Source organism: Podarcis muralis, chromosome 4 (assembly GCF_964188315.1).
Source record: "Podarcis muralis chromosome 4, rPodMur119.hap1.1, whole genome shotgun sequence".
NCBI lineage: Eukaryota > Metazoa > Chordata > Lepidosauria > Squamata > Lacertidae > Podarcis > Podarcis muralis.
This window is the reverse complement of record NC_135658.1, coordinates 18,628,585-18,647,030: the sequence shown is the minus strand read 5'-3', so window position 1 is coordinate 18,647,030 and position 18,446 is coordinate 18,628,585. Positions and strand designations below refer to the sequence as shown.

The 18,446-nt window shown below is 45.6% G+C and overlaps 1 protein-coding gene across 3 annotated transcripts in view; it reads left to right on the top strand.

Annotated features, from left to right (window-relative positions):
* MTMR2 (myotubularin related protein 2) overlaps positions 1 to 18,446 on the top strand; it is a 55,447-nt gene that overhangs the window by 2,087 nt on the left and 34,914 nt on the right. For all 3 annotated transcript variants that reach the window (XR_013392511.1, XM_028726124.2, XM_077927007.1), the window contains exon 2: positions 16,605 to 16,710. Coding sequence is in view for 2 of the 3 variants with exons in the window: in XM_028726124.2 (XP_028581957.2) it covers positions 16,605 to 16,710 (106 nt within the window). In the remaining variant the exon portion in view is untranslated. The remainder of the gene's footprint in view (positions 1 to 16,604; positions 16,711 to 18,446) is intronic.

The following is an 18,446-nucleotide window of genomic DNA, read 5'->3' as shown; positions in this document are numbered from 1 at the left end:
GGAAAACCATGGCTTTAACTATACGGACCTTTGTTGGTAAGGTGATGTCTCTACTTTTTAAGATGTTGTCTAGATTTGCCATCGCCTTTCTCCCAAGGAGCAGGCGTCTTTTAATTTCGTGACTGCTGTCACCATCTGCAGTGATCATGGAGCCCAAGAAAATAAAATCTCTCACTGCCTCCATTTCTTCCCCTTCTATTTGCCAGGAGGTGATGGGACCAGTGGCCATGATCTTCGTTTTTTTGATGTTGAGCTTCAGACCATATTTTGCGCTCTCCTCTTTCACCCTCATTAAAAGGTTCTTTAATTCCTCCTTTCCCCATAAACCTTGGTCGCAAACATACCATACATTGTAAACACAGTGTCCCCTTTCTCCCCCAAAATCTTGGGGGCTCTGGTTTGTTAAGGGTGCTGGGAAGTGTAGCTCTGTCAGGGGTAAACTACAGTTTCCATGGTAAAAAAGGTAAAGGACCCCTGGATGATTCAGTCCAGTTGATTTGGGGAGGAAACAATGCCCGTTAAAGGGGCATAAATGTGCTTTAAATTGATTATTTATTTCCTTATTTCCATGCGTACATAATTTTTTAAAAATTATTTTAGACTGATATGACAGTTGTTTCTTTTTTTTAATCTTTTTTGTATTTTTATTTAGATTTTCCGTCATACAATTTAATTAAAAAAAGAGAAATAATACACAACAGAAAAGAAACATTAAATCATTATACATTAAATCATTATACAGTATAAAAAAAAAAGAAAAAACATAAACAAGATAAAATAAACCCACCACCCTGTTTAACTTCCCTCCACTGCTACTCGTCTTCTCTAGAATCAATTTTACCCTTATCATTGCATACTGATTGTTTTTATTTTCTCAATATACATACATATGTCATTGATAATTTGTTGTTTTGATGCATTTACATTCTTAATCTAAGCATATTAGCATGTCTTTTTTAGAGCAATATAATACATAATTTTATTTTTATGCAGCTTCTCCATAGTTCAAACCATGCTCAGGCAGCTTGCAACACGACAAAAGTCCATAATCGTAACAAGGCAAAAGTCGCCATCAACACTAAATAAAGCATTAAAAAAAAATACAACCAAACTGAACAGATTCTGCATAGCAATGTAGAAAGGCAAATAGTTGTGCCTGACTCTGAGGCTGTGTACGCATTATGGTATACTCTGGCTCCCGTGTGCTCCCACCATGGGTGTTTGAAGCTGACTACACAATCCCTAGGTGTTCTACAGCTTCTTGAGAAATGCTGCTGTTTGATGAATTTCCCCTCAAACCAGCTTCTAACCTGAGGTGTGTACATCTAAGACCACAGCAGCACATGCCCGGGTGGCAGTGCACACGGAGTTTCACTGGTAGCAGGGCCGGATTTAGGTTTGATGAGGCCCTAAGGGATGCGGGTGGCGCTGTGGGTTAAACCACAGAGCCTAGGACTTGCCGATCAGAAGGTCGGCGCTTCGAATCCCCACGACGGGGTGAGCTCCCGTTGCTCGGTCCCTGCTCCTGCCAACCTAGCAGTTCGAAAGCACATCAAAGTGCAAGTAGATAAATAGGTACTGCTCCGGCGGGAAGGTAAACAGCGTTTCCGTGCGCTGCTCTGGTTCACCAGAAGCGGCTTAGTCATGCTGGCCACATGACCCGGAAGCTGTACGCCGGCTCCCTCGGCCAATAAAGCGAGATGAGCACCGCAACCCCAGAGTTGGCCACGACTGGACCTAATGGTCAGGGGTCCCTTTACCTTTAACTAAGCTACTGAAGGTAATAGGGCCCTTTATATGTCCAGCTGTCCTTTGTCAACAACAAATTGTCACTGTTTTTTGTGTTGAATATATGCTATATGGCAATTTATGGACCTAATAGCCATTTGTCACTGTTGGGTGGAATGTTGAGCCTCCAGTTGTAGCACCCTGCTTGTGGTTAACGCTTAGCTGGAATGAAATATTCAACGCAGCAATAGAGAAATTAAAATAATAATTTATTTGTCAGACAAATAAATGAGAGGCACAGTGGTATATGGTTACCAAGCTCTGGCCTGGCCTCCTGCCATTATGGCCAGCACTTATATTCCCTTAATCCAGCCCCCTTTGCTCCTCCTTGGCTGCATCTGTCCAATCAGCCTGGTTGGATTTCCTATTGGCTGCCTGCTATATCCAATCACAAAAGATACACCCACATCCTCCTGTCCTTATATGGAGCACAAAGAGCTATATATTGTTACATCTATAAATGACAAATAAGTAGTAATATATCTTACATGTGTCTCAACAAGGAATATTAATTACCAGCTCACCTCTTGCCCTCTTCGCCCTATTGCCTTCTAAAACAAATGGTTAATCTTAAATTTTTATCTTAAACATATGTCAAGGATCTTGAGTTTCACATCAACATTGAAAGATCTCCTTCATTTGAGAGTTTCTAAACAAATGTCTGACAGCCATATATCAGGACTGCTTGGATGGCTGCTTGGATGGCGTCTTCTTGTCTGACAGGGGGCTGGGCTCAATGGCCCCTGTGGTCTATTCCAACTCTAGGACTCTATGAAATAAGAATCTAACATCTAAATTTGTTACTTTCTAAATCCTTTGCATAGTTACATTTAAGCCAATATATTTAAGCTAATATATTTCATACATTATCATAGGTAACCTTTTAAAAGAATAAAGCTTCTCAAAATAGAAAGGAAGGAACTCAGTAAAAAACAGGTTTTAAAAGGAACCCCTTCAGTTTACCCCCCCTTCAGCCATCTGCTCTCCTCTTTAGCTGTTCCCAATATTTATTACCCTTAAACTCTCTCAGTTTAAGAAAGAAAACAGCTTTAAAAAAGACTTCCCAAAAATGCTTTCTTTCTGCCAGCCAGATGCTTCTCCATTTGGTCTTTAACCTTGGAAAGAAGATCTAGCTCATTTTACTGGGAGGCACATTGGTATAATTTTACTATTTACTCATTCCTAATTATATTTATCTCTGCCTTTGTTATCTTCTGTAACATGTAGGATCAGTGTCCGTTCTCAGCCTGTAATTTCAGCTTTTACGACTTTGAGAATTGTTTTCTGCTATCAATCAAGGGGCCCCTTGTCTAGGAAGAAAACACTGTCAGTGTTTTCTTAAGCAGCTAGCCTTCTTGCCTGGCGTGAAACTTTTAAAAATCTAAGCCCTCTTTAATATACAAGCCTTGATCAAACATTAATAAAATGCAGGCTTATGCCTGATGCCTCATTCCCCCCTTTCAAGCTCAAGGACCTTCGTCCCAAGTGTCCTTGATAGCTTGACCTTCATCATATTCCTGAGGTAAAGCTCTGTATAGGGCCATGATATGAGGTAGAGTTTCATTTGAAACCATCTTGCTAATTGTACTTCTAAAACATGAAATGATACATGGCATCATACATAAAACCATTACCACTACTGTCAAGAAAAACAAGCAAGACAATAGTATCCCTTTGAGTCCTGTGACATTAGGTAACCAATTGGTGAGCCATCCCATATCCCATCCTTCCCATGTTTGTACTGGGACATGTGCTATATTCTCCATCTTTGTAGCCAACACACGGATTGCCTCACCATTATCAGAAATGTTAAAGCAACAGGCATTCCCTGTCAAGTTCAAGACTCCACATAGGCCTCCCTGCTTGGCAAGTACATAATCCATTCCCATTTTCAGCTGCAAAATGGCGGCTCTACTTTCATCCAACTGTTGTGCAATAAGTCTCAAACTCTGGGCCGTTGCATTGGTTACAAGTTCCACTACTGCTTGCAATCGAATTATTCTGTTTAGATTATAGATAGGATCCCGTGCCCCTTGTATGAGCTCACCAGGATTCCAAGAGGCAGGATCATAATAGGCTATAATGCGCTCTGGTGGCCAATCATCAGTACCGCTCCAACTTTGGGTACTTCCTCCTGCTATATGAGAAATATCAGCGTTTCTTCGTGTACGCTTGGCCAAATTAGTAGGCATAATCCACATTGGTGGTAATACCCATCCCAGGAAACAAGTCCCACTCCATTTGGAAGGGAGTTTCTTGTATGCCCATTCTCCACATATCCACCACAACCATCGGGTCTGAGGTTTTTGGTACGTGGAGTACAGAAGGCGAAATATCAAAAGAGGTAGAGAGTTCACAGTGCAGTATGTTAGATTGCCTTTTTCTGTCACAGTTATGTTCCATACCACTTTCCATGCATGAATAAAAGGAGGTGCACAGGGCAAGGTATTCCGAGTTCGATAGGTAGTACCGTGTGCCCAGGTATGACTATTCTTAAAATAATCCCAAGTATAGTGACAATGAGAAGAGCCTATCATGATAGAATCAGCTGCATCTGATGATTTATGTACACAGAATTCCCCTTGTACAGGTATAACTCGTAATGGTTTAGTTGAGTTCCATCCGTGGAAATTCTGTAATTCTGTTTGGTGTGGTATTTCGCTTACCATACCAATGGCATCTAATGGTATCGGTAATAAGGGCATACCTCCCTCTGAATCATCTGGCCCAAGAGAGCAAACAAGGCAATTGGTCCTATTTGCAACATTGGCTACCATTTCAGCTAAACCTACCCACATATTGTGGTCATGGCGGAATCCATATTTAGTCAATTTGGTCAGATTCAAGGACCCTTCCCCTTCCCAAGGGATCAGGATTAATAATAGAATCATGTTGATGTCTAGCATATGCATTCCTTCCACAGAAGAGTACCTTATTGTGATAGCAAATAAATATTAGTCCCAATATAATTCCCCCAGTGACAGAAATGGGGAACCACCAAGACCAAAACATATATCCCGAGGATCCCCAATGAGTAATATCTCTGATAATTGTTCCACAAGGGGGGGCCAGTCAATTAATTGTATAAGAGAATCTTCCCGTTCACAGTCGCTGGTTCAGACGCTCCTCAAGCTTCAGGCGTGCGCAGGTCAGCCAGCTTCCAGGTTGTGGCTGCAGCAGGCCGGTCGTCTAATGTTGCCCGTGACCTAGCCCGTTCCCGGTAGGGCTAGATACAGGGGTTTTTGGAGAGAGTCAGTTTTAAAGGATTAGAGGGGTCACCTTTGCACGTCCAACTGCCTTCGGACTTCTTCAAACGAGAGTGATGAATCCAGGGGGTCACCTCAGCTACCTTCACCGCTGTTGGAGTAGAGAGCAAGACGGTGTAAGGTCCACGCCACTTAGGTGCGAGTGGATCACGTTTCCACTCTTTCACCCATACGCTATCGCCAGCCTGGAACTGATGAATCGGCTCGGCAATGCTGCACGGCGTGCGCTCGAGGACCCACCTGTTAAGAGAAACAAAAACACGGGAGAGAGATTGCACTTGTCCCTGTGTCACATGGTCTCCTAGTTGTTTAAGGTCAGCTGGAATATCCTGAACAAAGGAGGGCGGTCTCCCATACAGGAGCTCAAAAGGTGACAACTTAAGTCTTTTTGTGGGTGCACACCGAACACGAAACAGTGTTATGGGTAACACATCTACCCATCCCAATCCCGTTTCCTGGGTTAATTTTGCCAATTGGGTTTTCAGAGTCCGATTCATTCTTTCAGTTTTCCCTGAACTCTGAGGCCTATATGCTGCATGCAGTCTCCATTTCACTTGTAGGACTTGACATACTTCTTGTACTACTTGATCAATGAACGCTGGCCCATTATCACTTCCAATGCATCTAGGTAATCCAAACCTCGGGATCAATTCAGTGAGGAGTCTCTTAGTTACCTCTCGTGCCTTTTCAGTTCGGGTGGGAAAGGCTTCAACCCATCCGGTAAGAGTGTCTACAAACACAAGGAGATACTTGAATCCCTTAGAAGGGACCAGCTCTGTGAAGTCCACAATTAGACTTTCCATGGGGACATATCCCACATGTTGGATTCCAGGAGGTTGTACCGGTCCCTGCCTGGGATTGTTTTTAGCACAAAGAACACATTTCTGTGAAATGCAAGTTGCTAATTGTGATAGGTTAATAATATACAACTTCCGACTGAGACTCTCTCTGGTTGCAGTACCGCCAAGGTGAGTAGATTCATGATAATTTCTTACAATTGTGCCTGCTAGATGATGAGGTACATAAATCCTATTGTCCGGCAGAATCATCCAACCGTCCTTCACAACTGCTCCTTCCTGTTCAGCCCACTTCCTCTCTTCTGGGGTATAGTGAGGTTTAACTTCTTCTGGAACTACCTCTGGTATGAGGGCTGCTATAAATCCTCCCACAGGCTTTTGGGCTGCCTCTCGGGCTGCTTTGTCAGCCGCATGATTTCCTCTGGTTATTGGATCCCTTCCTCGTCCATGACCTTTGCAATGCATTACAGCAATCTGTTCTGGAGCCCATACTGCTTCTAACAGGATTTCTACTTCAGGTCCATATTTCAAGGCCTTCCCGTGGGCTCCTATTAGACCTCTTTCTTTCCATAGAGCTCCATGTGCATGCAGGGTTAAGAAGGCATATTTAGAATCAGTATAGATGTTTGCCTTACATCCGGCTGCCAATTGCAGAGCTCTAGTTAAACCTATAAGTTCAGCTTTTTGTGCTGAGGTGCCGGCAGGCAAAGCTTCAGCTTCCACAACTTCCTCATTGGTGACCACAGCATATCCTGCTCGTCTGGCACCTTCATGCAGGTAACTGCTACCATCAGTATAATATACAACATCTGGATTTTTCAATGGTTCATCTTTCAGATCGGGTCTACTGGAATAAACTTCATCCATTACTTGGAGACAATCATGTGATTCCTCATCATCTACCTCTGGTAGGGGCAGCAAAGTCGCTGGATTGAGCATATTCACTACTCGTAGATGAATCCTGGGATTTTCACACAATAGGCCTTGGTACCTAGCCATCCTTGGGTTCGTTAGCCAATAACTACCCTTATATTCCATGAGTGTCAGAACAGCATGAGGTACATTCACATACATCGTCTGGCCGAAGGTAAATTTATCAGCTTCTTTGACAAGGCTTGCAGTGGCCGCTACTGCCCTTAGGCATGGAGGCCATCCTTTTGCTACTGAGTCCAATTGTTTTGACAAATAAGCTACTGGACGGTTCCAACTTCCTAATCTCTGGGTCAGGACTGCCGCTGCAATCCCATTCTGTTCATGTACATACAGCTGAAAGGGTTTTTCCGAATTAGGCAGTCCAAGGGCTGGGGCCTCCATAAGTCGTTGTTTGATAACTAAAAAGGCTTGTTGCTGCTCAGGTCCCCATACGAATGGGTCCTTCTCTGCACCTCGAGTGCTTTCATGTAAGGGCTTGGCCAGACTGCTGAAATCAGGTATCCATAGTCTACAAAACCCTGCTGTTCCTAGGAATCCTCTAAGTTGTTTCCTTGTGGTAGGTTCCTTGATAAGGCAAATAGCTTCTTTCCTCTCTGGTCTCAATGCTCGTTGTTGGTGTGAGATGTCAAAGCCCAAATATTTGACCTTTTCTAAACATAACTGTGCCTTTTTCTGGGAAACTCGGTAGCCAGCTTGCCAGAGCAAGTGGAGCAGTTCCTCTGTCCCTTCTTTACAGGTATCAAAATCCTTTGCTGCTAGTATAAGGTCATCTACATATTGCAGAACCACCTTTTCTCCAGGTATTGAGGGGTAACTTGTTAGATCCTTCGCCAAGGCAGTGCCAAACAAAGTTGGGGAATTTTTAAATCCCTGGGGCAATCTTGTCCAGGTTAGCTGGCCTTTTGTTCCTGTTAAAGGGTCTTCCCACTGGAAGGCAAATATAGGTTGGCTCTGTGGTGCCAGCCGGCAACAGAAGAATGCATCTTTCAAGTCCAATACAGTAAAAAATGTTGCTTCTGGTGGGATCAAACTCAGCAAGGTATATGGGTTTGGTACATTTGGGTGCAAGGTCTCGATAGCCTGGTTTACGAGCCTCAAGTCCTGCACTGGCCTGTATTCATCTGTCCCAGGTTTTCGAACAGGCAAAAGGGGTGTGTTCCATTCTGATTGGCAGGGCTTAAGCAGACCATATTTTAATAGGCGGTCCAAATGTTTCTGGATGCCCTCTGCTGCTCGCCGGGGTAAAGGATATTGCTTTACAGATACAGGGGTAGCCATAGGTTTTAAGGTTACTACAATTGGAGCTATATTCTTGGCCATTCCTGGTGGGCTATTTTCGGCCCATACTCCTGGTGGCACCTGTAGGGTTTGGAGGAGCTTGTTTAATTCTGTATCCAATGTGGGTTGGACTTGCAAGGCTGACATTAGGCGCCATGATTGTTCCTTAGGTACTGAAAGGGTAATTATTCCTGCTGCCTTTGATGGCAGTTTCATTTCTGGACCTCGAGGAGTGAAGGTGATTTGGGCCTGCAGTTTGGACAGCATATCTCTACCTAAGAGAGGTATTGGACACTCAGGTATATACAAAAACTGATGGGTTAAACGATGTCCCCCAATCTGGCATTCCAAAGGTTGGAGGAAAGACCTCTTAGCTGACTGACCAGTGGCACTTTTAATGACTACACTTTTGGATGCCTTTTTCTGCAATAGTTCTGGGAGTACTGAGTATTCAGCCCCAGTATCAATCATAAAGTCTATTAAATGGCTCCCTAATTGAATCGTGACCGTGGGCTCCTGGAAGCCTAACTTTATGGAGTCCGGTCGTTCCTAGTCTTGAGTAAAATCCTCCTCTGCCAGTCCAATGAAATTGTCTCTACTCTGTCCTTGTCCAGGTCTCTGATATCTTCCATTTCGGATCATTCCCCGTCCCCGTCCCTGGTTTCTTGGGCCGGAGCCTGGGCCTGGGCCTGGGCCTGGGCGTACTTCTTCCAACCTCAGGGGTTCAGGACACTCCCGCTTCCAATGACCCTCCTTCTTGCAATTCGCACATTGATTCCTTCCCAGTGGTGGATTCCTTCCCCGCCCTCTTCCTCCATTTAAGGGGCGGTAGTCTTGCTTCACTGCTGTGGCTAGCATTACCATCTTTTCCTTCTGCCACTTCTTCTTCTCTTGCTTCTCAGCCTCATCCCTATTCCGATAAACTCGGCGTGCAATGGCCATAATTTGGCTCATCAGCATCCCTTCCCATCCTTCTGATTTCTGAATTTTCTTACGAATGTCAGAAGCGCACTGGGCCACAAATGTAGCAGTAATCATTCTGCTGTTTTCAGGGGCTTCAGGGTCAAAAGGAGTCCATATACGATAGGCTTCTTGCAGCCTCTCTAAAAAGTCTCCCGGACTCTCATTTGGTTTCTGTTCTACTTCTGAGACTTTAGACATATTAGTGGGCTTCTGGCATGCCCTGCGAATACCTTGCACAAGCGTCTGGCGGTAAGTGGTAAGTCTGGCCAGATGAATTGCATTGTTTGGATCCCAATTAGGATCTTCCAAGGGAAAGTTATCTTGGAGATGACGGTCAATATTAAAAATATTTCCCACTCTGGCCTGCTCACGCAAATATATCTGTGCCTTTTCAATTATGTCTCTTCTTTCCTCAGTGGTGAACAGAGTATTCAGAAGCTGGCGACAATCTGTCCAAGTAGGACTATGAGTATTTACTATTGAAGTCACCAAGTCCATCATAGCCTGAGGTTTTTCTGCAAAAGATGGGGTGTGTGTTTTCCAATTCATCAGATCCGTAGTTGTGAATGGAATGTACTGAAGGGTCGAAGTTCGAGGTGGCCTTGGTCCGAGTTGCCCGTTAACCAGCACAGGCTCCTCAAGTGCATCAAATACTCTTCTGAGAGGGGCTACTACGTGATCTTTCTCTTCGCTTTGCTCTAGGGGCCTCAAATCATAGGGGATGGTATTTGTCCCAAGGCGTTCTTTTAGCAGCTTAATACGCCTGGCTGTATTGCTTGCTGACCGATTAAGGTCTCCCTGTAACTTCTGTAATAATTCTCTAGGACTTGGATGTACAGGGGTTTGGGGTAGGCAATCAGTTGTTCCACTAAAAGAGACTGTAGATGGAGTTCTACTGGGACTCACAGATGGAATAACCACTTCTGCTTGGGCTTCATTATAGGACTCCAATGCCTCCTGAAGATATTTATCATAATCTATCAAGGAGTCAAGTTCTGTGTCTCTACCCCCATTATTCGTTCCACTTTCTTGCCTTGGGGTTACAACTGGTGGAGGGTTTGGATTATGCTCCCTTCGATGTGGAGCATAGGGTGGAGGTGGAAGCACCTCTTCCTCTGGTCCCTCAAAAATGGGTTTGAGTTTATTTGGCAAGATTCCTTTCCTAGCTTCGGCTTTTACAGCCAATAATTTGCATCGTTGGACTTTGCATTCCCTTATCCATGGAGGATTTTTATTTAATGTGCTCAGCCAGGAATCTATATATGAAAATTGTTCTGGGCACCCTCCAGTTTCTTTGGTGATGTTAGACCAAAGTTTGCTTACTAAATTTATATCAAAAGTTCCCTGAGATGGCCATCCAGTATTTTGTTTTGGCCATTCTAGTTCACATAACGTTCTCAAGCGCTCTGGCGTCATTTTGACTCCATATGCCCCTGAGAAGGCTTTCTTAAAATTATTTAACATACATTCAAGAGGTGTATTTCCCCCCTTTGAACCCCCAACTCCCATTGTATGGCCCTGTGAAGTATCCACTCAGTCACTCACACACACGCTTCGTGGGTTTCCTTGCCCAGATGGAGTCGCCTCACTGGGAACCGAAGTACTACCCACTCCACACTCAGGTCAGCTACAGATTGCTCTGTACTTTCTCACACATACAATGCGCAAGATACTTCACCACACTCTACCTCCCATTCTTCCCTTTCCCCCCACCAGACCACCATCTGATATACCCAACCACCTAGCGTACTCAGTTCCCACTTACTGAGACGCAGAAGTTTGATCAAGACTTCTCTTCCTCCCAATTAATTGGAGGGCCAAAAATCCCTTTGTGCACTTACCCCTTGGTTGGTTCCGTTTCCCCCCGGTCCGTCGCTGCCAGTGAGCAGGGTATCAGACAGACGAGACTTCTGCGTTCCCCTGGAAAAAATTTTTCCATGCGCGCTGGGTAGGCAGTTTAGAGATCCTCTCTCTTGTACCCTGCTCAGTAGAGCGAAGGGGCTGCGTTCCAGCAGACCACTTATCCGAGTCACGGCACCATAAAATGTAGCACCCTGCTTGTGGTTAACGCTTAGCTGGAATGAAATATTCAACGCAGCAATAGAGAAATTAAAATAATAATTTATTTGTCAGACAAATAAATGAGAGGCACAGTGGTATATGGTTACCAAGCTCTGGCCTGGCCTCCTGCCATTATGGCCAGCACTTATATTCCCTTAATCCAGCCCCCTTTGCTCCTCCTTGGCTGCATCTGTCCAATCAGCCTGGTTGGATTTCCTATTGGCTGCCTGCTATATCCAATCACAAAAGATACACCCACATCCTCCTGTCCTTATATGGAGCACAAAGAGCTATATATTGTTACATCTATAAATGACAAATAAGTAGTAATATATCTTACATGTGTCTCAACAAGGAATATTAATTACCAGCTCACCTCTTGCCCTCTTCGCCCTATTGCCTTCTAAAACAAATGGTTAATCTTAAATTTTTATCTTAAACATATGTCAAGGATCTTGAGTTTCACATCAACATTGAAAGATCTCCTTCATTTGAGAGTTTCTAAACAAATGTCTGACAGCCATATATCAGGACTGCTTGGATGGCTGCTTGGATGGCGTCTTCTTGTCTGACAGGGGGCTGGGCTCAATGGCCCCTGTGGTCTATTCCAACTCTAGGACTCTATGAAATAAGAATCTAACATCTAAATTTGTTACTTTCTAAATCCTTTGCATAGTTACATTTAAGCCAATATATTTAAGCTAATATATTTCATACATTATCATAGGTAACCTTTTAAAAGAATAAAGCTTCTCAAAATAGAAAGGAAGGAACTCAGTAAAAAACAGGTTTTAAAAGGAACCCCTTCAGTTTACCCCCCCTTCAGCCATCTGCTCTCCTCTTTAGCTGTTCCCAATATTTATTACCCTTAAACTCTCTCAGTTTAAGAAAGAAAACAGCTTTAAAAAAGACTTCCCAAAAATGCTTTCTTTCTGCCAGCCAGATGCTTCTCCATTTGGTCTTTAACCTTGGAAAGAAGATCTAGCTCATTTTACTGGGAGGCACATTGGTATAATTTTACTATTTACTCATTCCTAATTATATTTATCTCTGCCTTTGTTATCTTCTGTAACATGTAGGATCAGTGTCCGTTCTCAGCCTGTAATTTCAGCTTTTACGACTTTGAGAATTGTTTTCTGCTATCAATCAAGGGGCCCCTTGTCTAGGAAGAAAACACTGTCAGTGTTTTCTTAAGCAGCTAGCCTTCTTGCCTGGCGTGAAACTTTTAAAAATCTAAGCCCTCTTTAATATACAAGCCTTGATCAAACATTAATAAAATGCAGGCTTATGCCTGATGCCTCACAGTATCTTTCCCCCCTGTGGCTGGCAAAGCAGGGGGGGGGGGTGGGAAGAAATTCTGAGTGCACACTGCTAGCTTGGAGAATGCTAAACTCCACATGTTTTCCCTGACATTTTTCCCTTTTTGAATACAAAGCGGTTGCAAGTGGCTTAAATCACTACATACATATGTGTGTGTGTGTGTAGTTTAGTCTTGAGGTTCTTCCCCTTTCATTGACTTTCAAGCTTGCCTTCCATAGCCTTAAGGTCTAGAAACATGCTATTTTTTAAAAAAAGAAAAGAAAAGAAAGGGAGAACAAAAGATTCTCGGGAAGCTGGGTTCTATAGCCAGAACCAAAGGGTTGCACTCCTAGAGGCCTTTTGGCTCATGAATGGCCTGATTCACTGGAGCCTGAGGATTGTTCCATAGGAACACTGTATTGCATTTCAATGCCTGATTGGCTTTCTGTTCTTGGAGTGGAGCAAAAAAGGACCAAACAATTCAGGCTTTGTTTACCAAGCGCCTTACACAGGCTGCAGGAATTCTGTAATTTAGCTTCCCCCACCCCACAAAATCCAGTATTTATTTATTTTTAAAAAAAGGTCTAATAGTGTATGACTGCTGCTTGGGATACTGTAGGCTATTGTGTGATCATTGAATGGACGCATCCAGAAAGAAGCTCACCCGTGGTCAGAGTCTAGGGTTCCTTTCTCAGGAAAATATATCCTACAGATAAATTCCGCTGGGGTAACTGTGTTCATATGCTAGAGCAGTGTTTCCCAACCGGTGTTCCGCGGCACACTACTGTGCCGTCAGACATTGGCTGGTGTGCCGTGGGAGGGAGGCGGGCGAGTCGGGCGGTGAGAGGCGGCGGCGGCGAGGATCCGCGTCGAGCCGGGGGCGGCTCCGCGGTGGTGGTGCCGAGCGGCGGGGCAGCGCGTGCAAAAGGGAGGAGCGCGAGACAGCGGAGGAGGAGGAGGCCGGCATGTCCGGGCAGCAGCAGCAACAACAGCAGCAGCAACTCCCGGCGACGGCTCCTCAAGCCCCGCCGCCGCCCCCTCCTCCGCCCGCTATCGCCGCCACCACCACAACAGCCGCCGCCGCCTCAGTTGCCGCCGTCCCTCAGTCCCTCGCTCTGCTGCCTCCTCCCACCCCCAAAGCTTGGAGGTTCCCCGGCAAGGGGGAGGGAAAAAACTTTCACTTTCGTGCGTCCCTCCCGGCGTGACGCTGCGCGCTGACGTCACGGGGCGGGGCTTTAATGGTGGTGTGCCGTGAGATTTTTTTTCAGTAAACAGGTGTGCCGTTGCCCAAAAAAGTTTGGGAAACACTGTGCTAGAGCATACACAAGGAAAGCGCATTAACAGATTTATTGTGGCACAAAGATTTTGTGGACTGATCTGAACCTGGGAGTTGTTACTGGCTTGGGACATCCGTTTTGCAGAAGGCCCAGTCCCCAGCCTCTTCAGGTAGGGCTGGGAACGTGGAGAGCTGCTGCCAGCCAGTGTAGACAGTATTGAACTATATGGGCCAATAGTCTGACTCGGTAAAGGGAAGCTTCCTAGACAGTGGACACTTGGGTTGCGAATGTGATCCGTGCGGGATGCACGTTCACAACCTGCAGCGTCCGCAACCCGCGTCTGTGCACGCGCGGGTTGCGATTTGGCACTTCTGCGCATGCGCGACTGCCAAAACCCGGAAGTAACCCGTTACGGTACTTCTGGGTCTGCAACCCAAAAAAAGGCAACCTGAAGCGGCTGTAATCCAAGATATGACTGTATGGTTATAGCTCAGCTGGTTACAGCATGATGCTCATAGTGACAAGGTTACAGTTTCTATCTCTGCAAGAGACAACTGCATTTTCCTGCATTGCAGGGGGTTGGTCTAGATGATCATTAGGGTCCCCTCCAACTCTTATGATTCTATTATTGTTACAGATTTTTAGGGGGGTCTCCTTAAACCAGGGGGTCAACAAACTTTATCAGCAGGGTCCACTGTCCCTCAGACCTTGTGGGGGGCTGGACTATATTTTGAAGAGAAAAAAAAAGAACAAATTCCTATGCCCCACAAATAACCCAGAGATTCAATTTAAATAAAAGCACACATTCTACTCATGTAAAAACACCAGGCAGGCCCCATAAGTAACCCAGAGATGCATTTTAAATAAAAGCACACATTCTGCTCATGTAAAAACACGCTGATTCGCGGACCAGATTTAGAAGGCAATTGGGCCGGATCCGGCCGCCAGGCCTTAGTTTGCCTACCCATGCCCTAAACCCTAGAAATTAATAAAATGGTTGGATTTTGATTATTTGTGAAGAGAATATTGCAGGCCAGTGGGAAGAAACAGGTATAAGCTTCCTTTCCAAGGCAGGCCTCACCTGAGATAGAGACATGCTGTAAGATCTGGACTCCCTCCATGCAGATTGAAGGTGTCAGTAGGTGAATAAATAATATTTCTTAAGGCTACCACAGTCTCTGCAGCATGTTCAATTCTCCAAAGACCACAGGGGAGTTCACAATATAAAAATACCTTCCATCCGTGCTAAGATGTAGCTGTAAACAGTAGATTCATATTAATCCATAGCCCCTCTGCTGTCCTCTACACACAGAGGCTAAATGTGGGGAGGGGCTCTGCAAATATTGGGCTTCTCCCACCCCTCTGGTGTCGTCATGCCCCTCTGGCCCTCCCTGTAATTTCGACATTCAACAGGATGTTTGAAAAGCAGCCGTTTGAAATAGGCTTCCTGTGTAGGCATTCCCCACACGGTCAGGAATCGCAGTTGTGTGAGATGATGATTTTGGATGTAACATATAACCATCATCATGGGTAAGAAAGAAAGGCTTTCTTTTGTCTGTTGTTCTCATTCGCCACCCGTCCAGCTTCATCCGATGACCTTCGGTTCTAATATTATGAGAGAGGGAGAAAAATGCCTCCCTATCCATGTTCTCTGTAGCGTATATAATTTTGTACACCCCCCCCCCAATATGCCGTTACTCACCTTTATTCTAAACTAAGTAACCCCAAACAGGAGGGGCTGGTGTGGAAGACTGGCTGGCACGGAGGGCAGGTGCTCCTCTGCCCCCCGACCCCAGCAGTGGCATTGCTGATTCTGAACAGAAGGATTGAATTCTACCTCTACAGCAGCCTTTCTCAAGTTGTTGGAATACAACTCCCATCATCCATAGTTAGCAGGTCATGGACGATGGGAGTTGTAGTCCAATGACATTGTTGTTGTAGTCGTTTAGTCATGGCCGACTCTTCGTGACCCCATGGACCAGAGCACGCCAGGCACTCCTGTCTTCCACTGCCTCCTGCAGTTGGGTCAAACTCATGCTCCAGCTCTCACTTCCATACATCACTACTGGGAAAACCATATCTTTAACTATATGGACCTTTGTTGGCAAGGTGATGTCTCTGCTTTTTAAGATGCTGTCTAGGTTTGTCATCGCTTTTCTCCCAAGAAGCAGGCGTCTTTTAATTTCGTGACTGCTGTCACCATCTGCAGTGATCATGGAGCCCAAGGAAGTAAAATCTCTCACTGCCTCCATTTCTACCCCTTCTATTTGCCAGGAGGTGATGGGCCCAGTGGCCATGATCTTCGTTTTTTTGATGTTGAGCTTCAGAGACATATGGGGAGCCAAAGTTGAGAACAGCTGCTCTAGAGTTCCATTACCCTGCCTGCATTCAGATGTCATCATAACAAACCATGGCTTATCCTGACAGGCTCCTCCTACCCACTCACCTCCTCTGGCGTGGCTTAGAAACTTTTGTTTCAAACAAACCACAGTTAAGAGATTAATCAGTTGGTTGCGGTCATAGAACACAACAAGCTGCAGCGAATAGAAAACGGAGGCAAACTTCAAACTGTGGCTTGTGAAGCTGGCTTATTTCATAGTTTACATCGCTCGGATGTAATACTAAAATGTGATTAATTTCCTCTAGACTGCACCAGAGGAGATATTCACAAGCCTGATTGGAGGGTAGGCTCATTCCAGTTCTGATAGGCCATGGTTTATTGTGACGTCCAAATAAATCGTAATGTTTGCTCCTTAACCATACCCTCATGTTACGGCATGATGAACTTTGTTACTTTCTCCACCTCAGAATAGTTAAAAGACTAAGCACCAATTGTCCTTGGACCTACTGATCACAGCAGACCTGTGAAGAAATTTCACCAGAATGTACAATACTGCAACACCAAACAACTGTCTTTTCCCCGCATCCTTCTCCTCCTTTAGCGCTTCCACCTCTCATTCAGATCATTCGGCGCGTACAAAATCTGCTTCTGTCGTCTCGTCGGATTCTGTCTCCACTTCCACAGAAAACTTTTCTCCGGATCTAAGGGTAAGCCAATTTGCATGTGCAGCAGCGGAGCCATGTGATCATTCATTTTTCTTTTTATTGAATTTGTGACAAAGTGACAAAGACAGGATGTTTGTGTTACTGTGTTTCCTGAAGTGGGACTATTGTCCTTTGTTCTTTTTCTCTTTTCTGTCTGATGCTAGAGAGAGAGGGAGCCATGTTGCAGTGCCCCGTGTGTGTTTATATGTAAATAAAGTAGATTAGCCAAAATGCGGAGTTGCTGAGGTCTGTCACGCATGATGCGGAAACTCTGTGGATCCCTAAGTGTGCCGGTGTCGGTTGGCATCGGTCGCTGTGATGTTCGGGCTGAAGAAAGCTTTTGAAGCTCCCAAACGATCAACCAGGTGGGAGAGAACATGCCAGTCGGGCATGTGTCTCTGCCAGGGTCCTACTTGAGTGTAGGCCGAGCTCCTGACCCTGTAGCGCAGAGGTGGGCAGAAGGGAGATCCGGATCTACTTATGGTTACTTGCATTGAAATCTGCAAGGGTTTCTGACTTCCAGTGTTCATAGAATCATAGGGTTGGCTGCCATTGGGGTGGTTGACATAACTCAAAATGGCAGCCATTGGCTGTGTGGCGCAACACAAAAAGTGGCAGGAGCACAATGGTTAATTGGTGCCAGCGGTGGAGGAAGCCTCTCAGGCACCTGGGTTGGCATGCCCAGGGGCGGGGCGAACCACCCTTAGGGGCAGGACATGGCGCCCATAGGGACAGGGCGCGCTGCGGGGCCTCAGCCGCCCTACAGCTGGGGGGGGAGTTAGCGGGCAGACAGCATGGAGCCTGCGGGCACTGAGACAGGTGGCTCATGTGCGCTGCAGGTCCCGCAGCGAGTGCCGCCCGCTATTTTGTCAAAACGCCCCCATCAGGATGGCAGCCGGGGTAGGCCGCACCCCCCTCCTTCCTACGCCCCTGATTGGTGCCCGTTGTTAACTTTTTAATATGTTTTTTACTGTACGGTTTATGTGTTTTTGTTAAAAACCACTTTGATCGTCTCTTTTTTATGAAACAGCGGTCATATATATATATAAGGGACGCGGGTGGCGCTGTGGGTAAAAGCCTCAGCGCCTAGGGCTTGCCGATCGAAAGGTCGGCGGTTCGAATCCCCGCGGCGGGGCGCGCTCCTGCTGTTCGGTCCCAGTGCCTGCCAACCTAGCAGTTCGAAAGCACCCCCGGGTGCAAGTAGATAAATAGGGACCGCTTACTAGAGGGAAGGTAAACGGCGTTTCCGTGTGCGGCTCTGGCTCGCCAGAGCAGCGATGTCACGCTGGCCACGTGACCCGGAAGTGTCTCCGGACAGCGCTGGCCCCTGGCCTCTTGAGTGAGATGGGCGCACAACCCCAGAGTCTGGCAAGACTGGCCCGTACGAGCAGGGGTACCTTTACCTTTACATATATATATATATATATATATATATATATATATATTTGCTTTCGTAGATTTTCACGGGTATAGGAATGCAGGTTTTGGTGTCCTCGGGTGTCTTCCCGTGTAAAAGTTGGGGTGTCTAGGCGACGTTTCGACGAGGTCTCACTCGTCATCTTCAGGCTGATATCTTGAGGGATATCTTGAGTGATTTCTTGAGTGATATCCTGAGTACCCTCAAGCAATTAAGGAACAAAAGAAGAAAAGGCACACTAGCCTGGGAACTTCCTCTCTGCCCAGAACATTGGAGGCTATACACCACACCCCTCAACAGTATTTATAGGAACTCAAACACT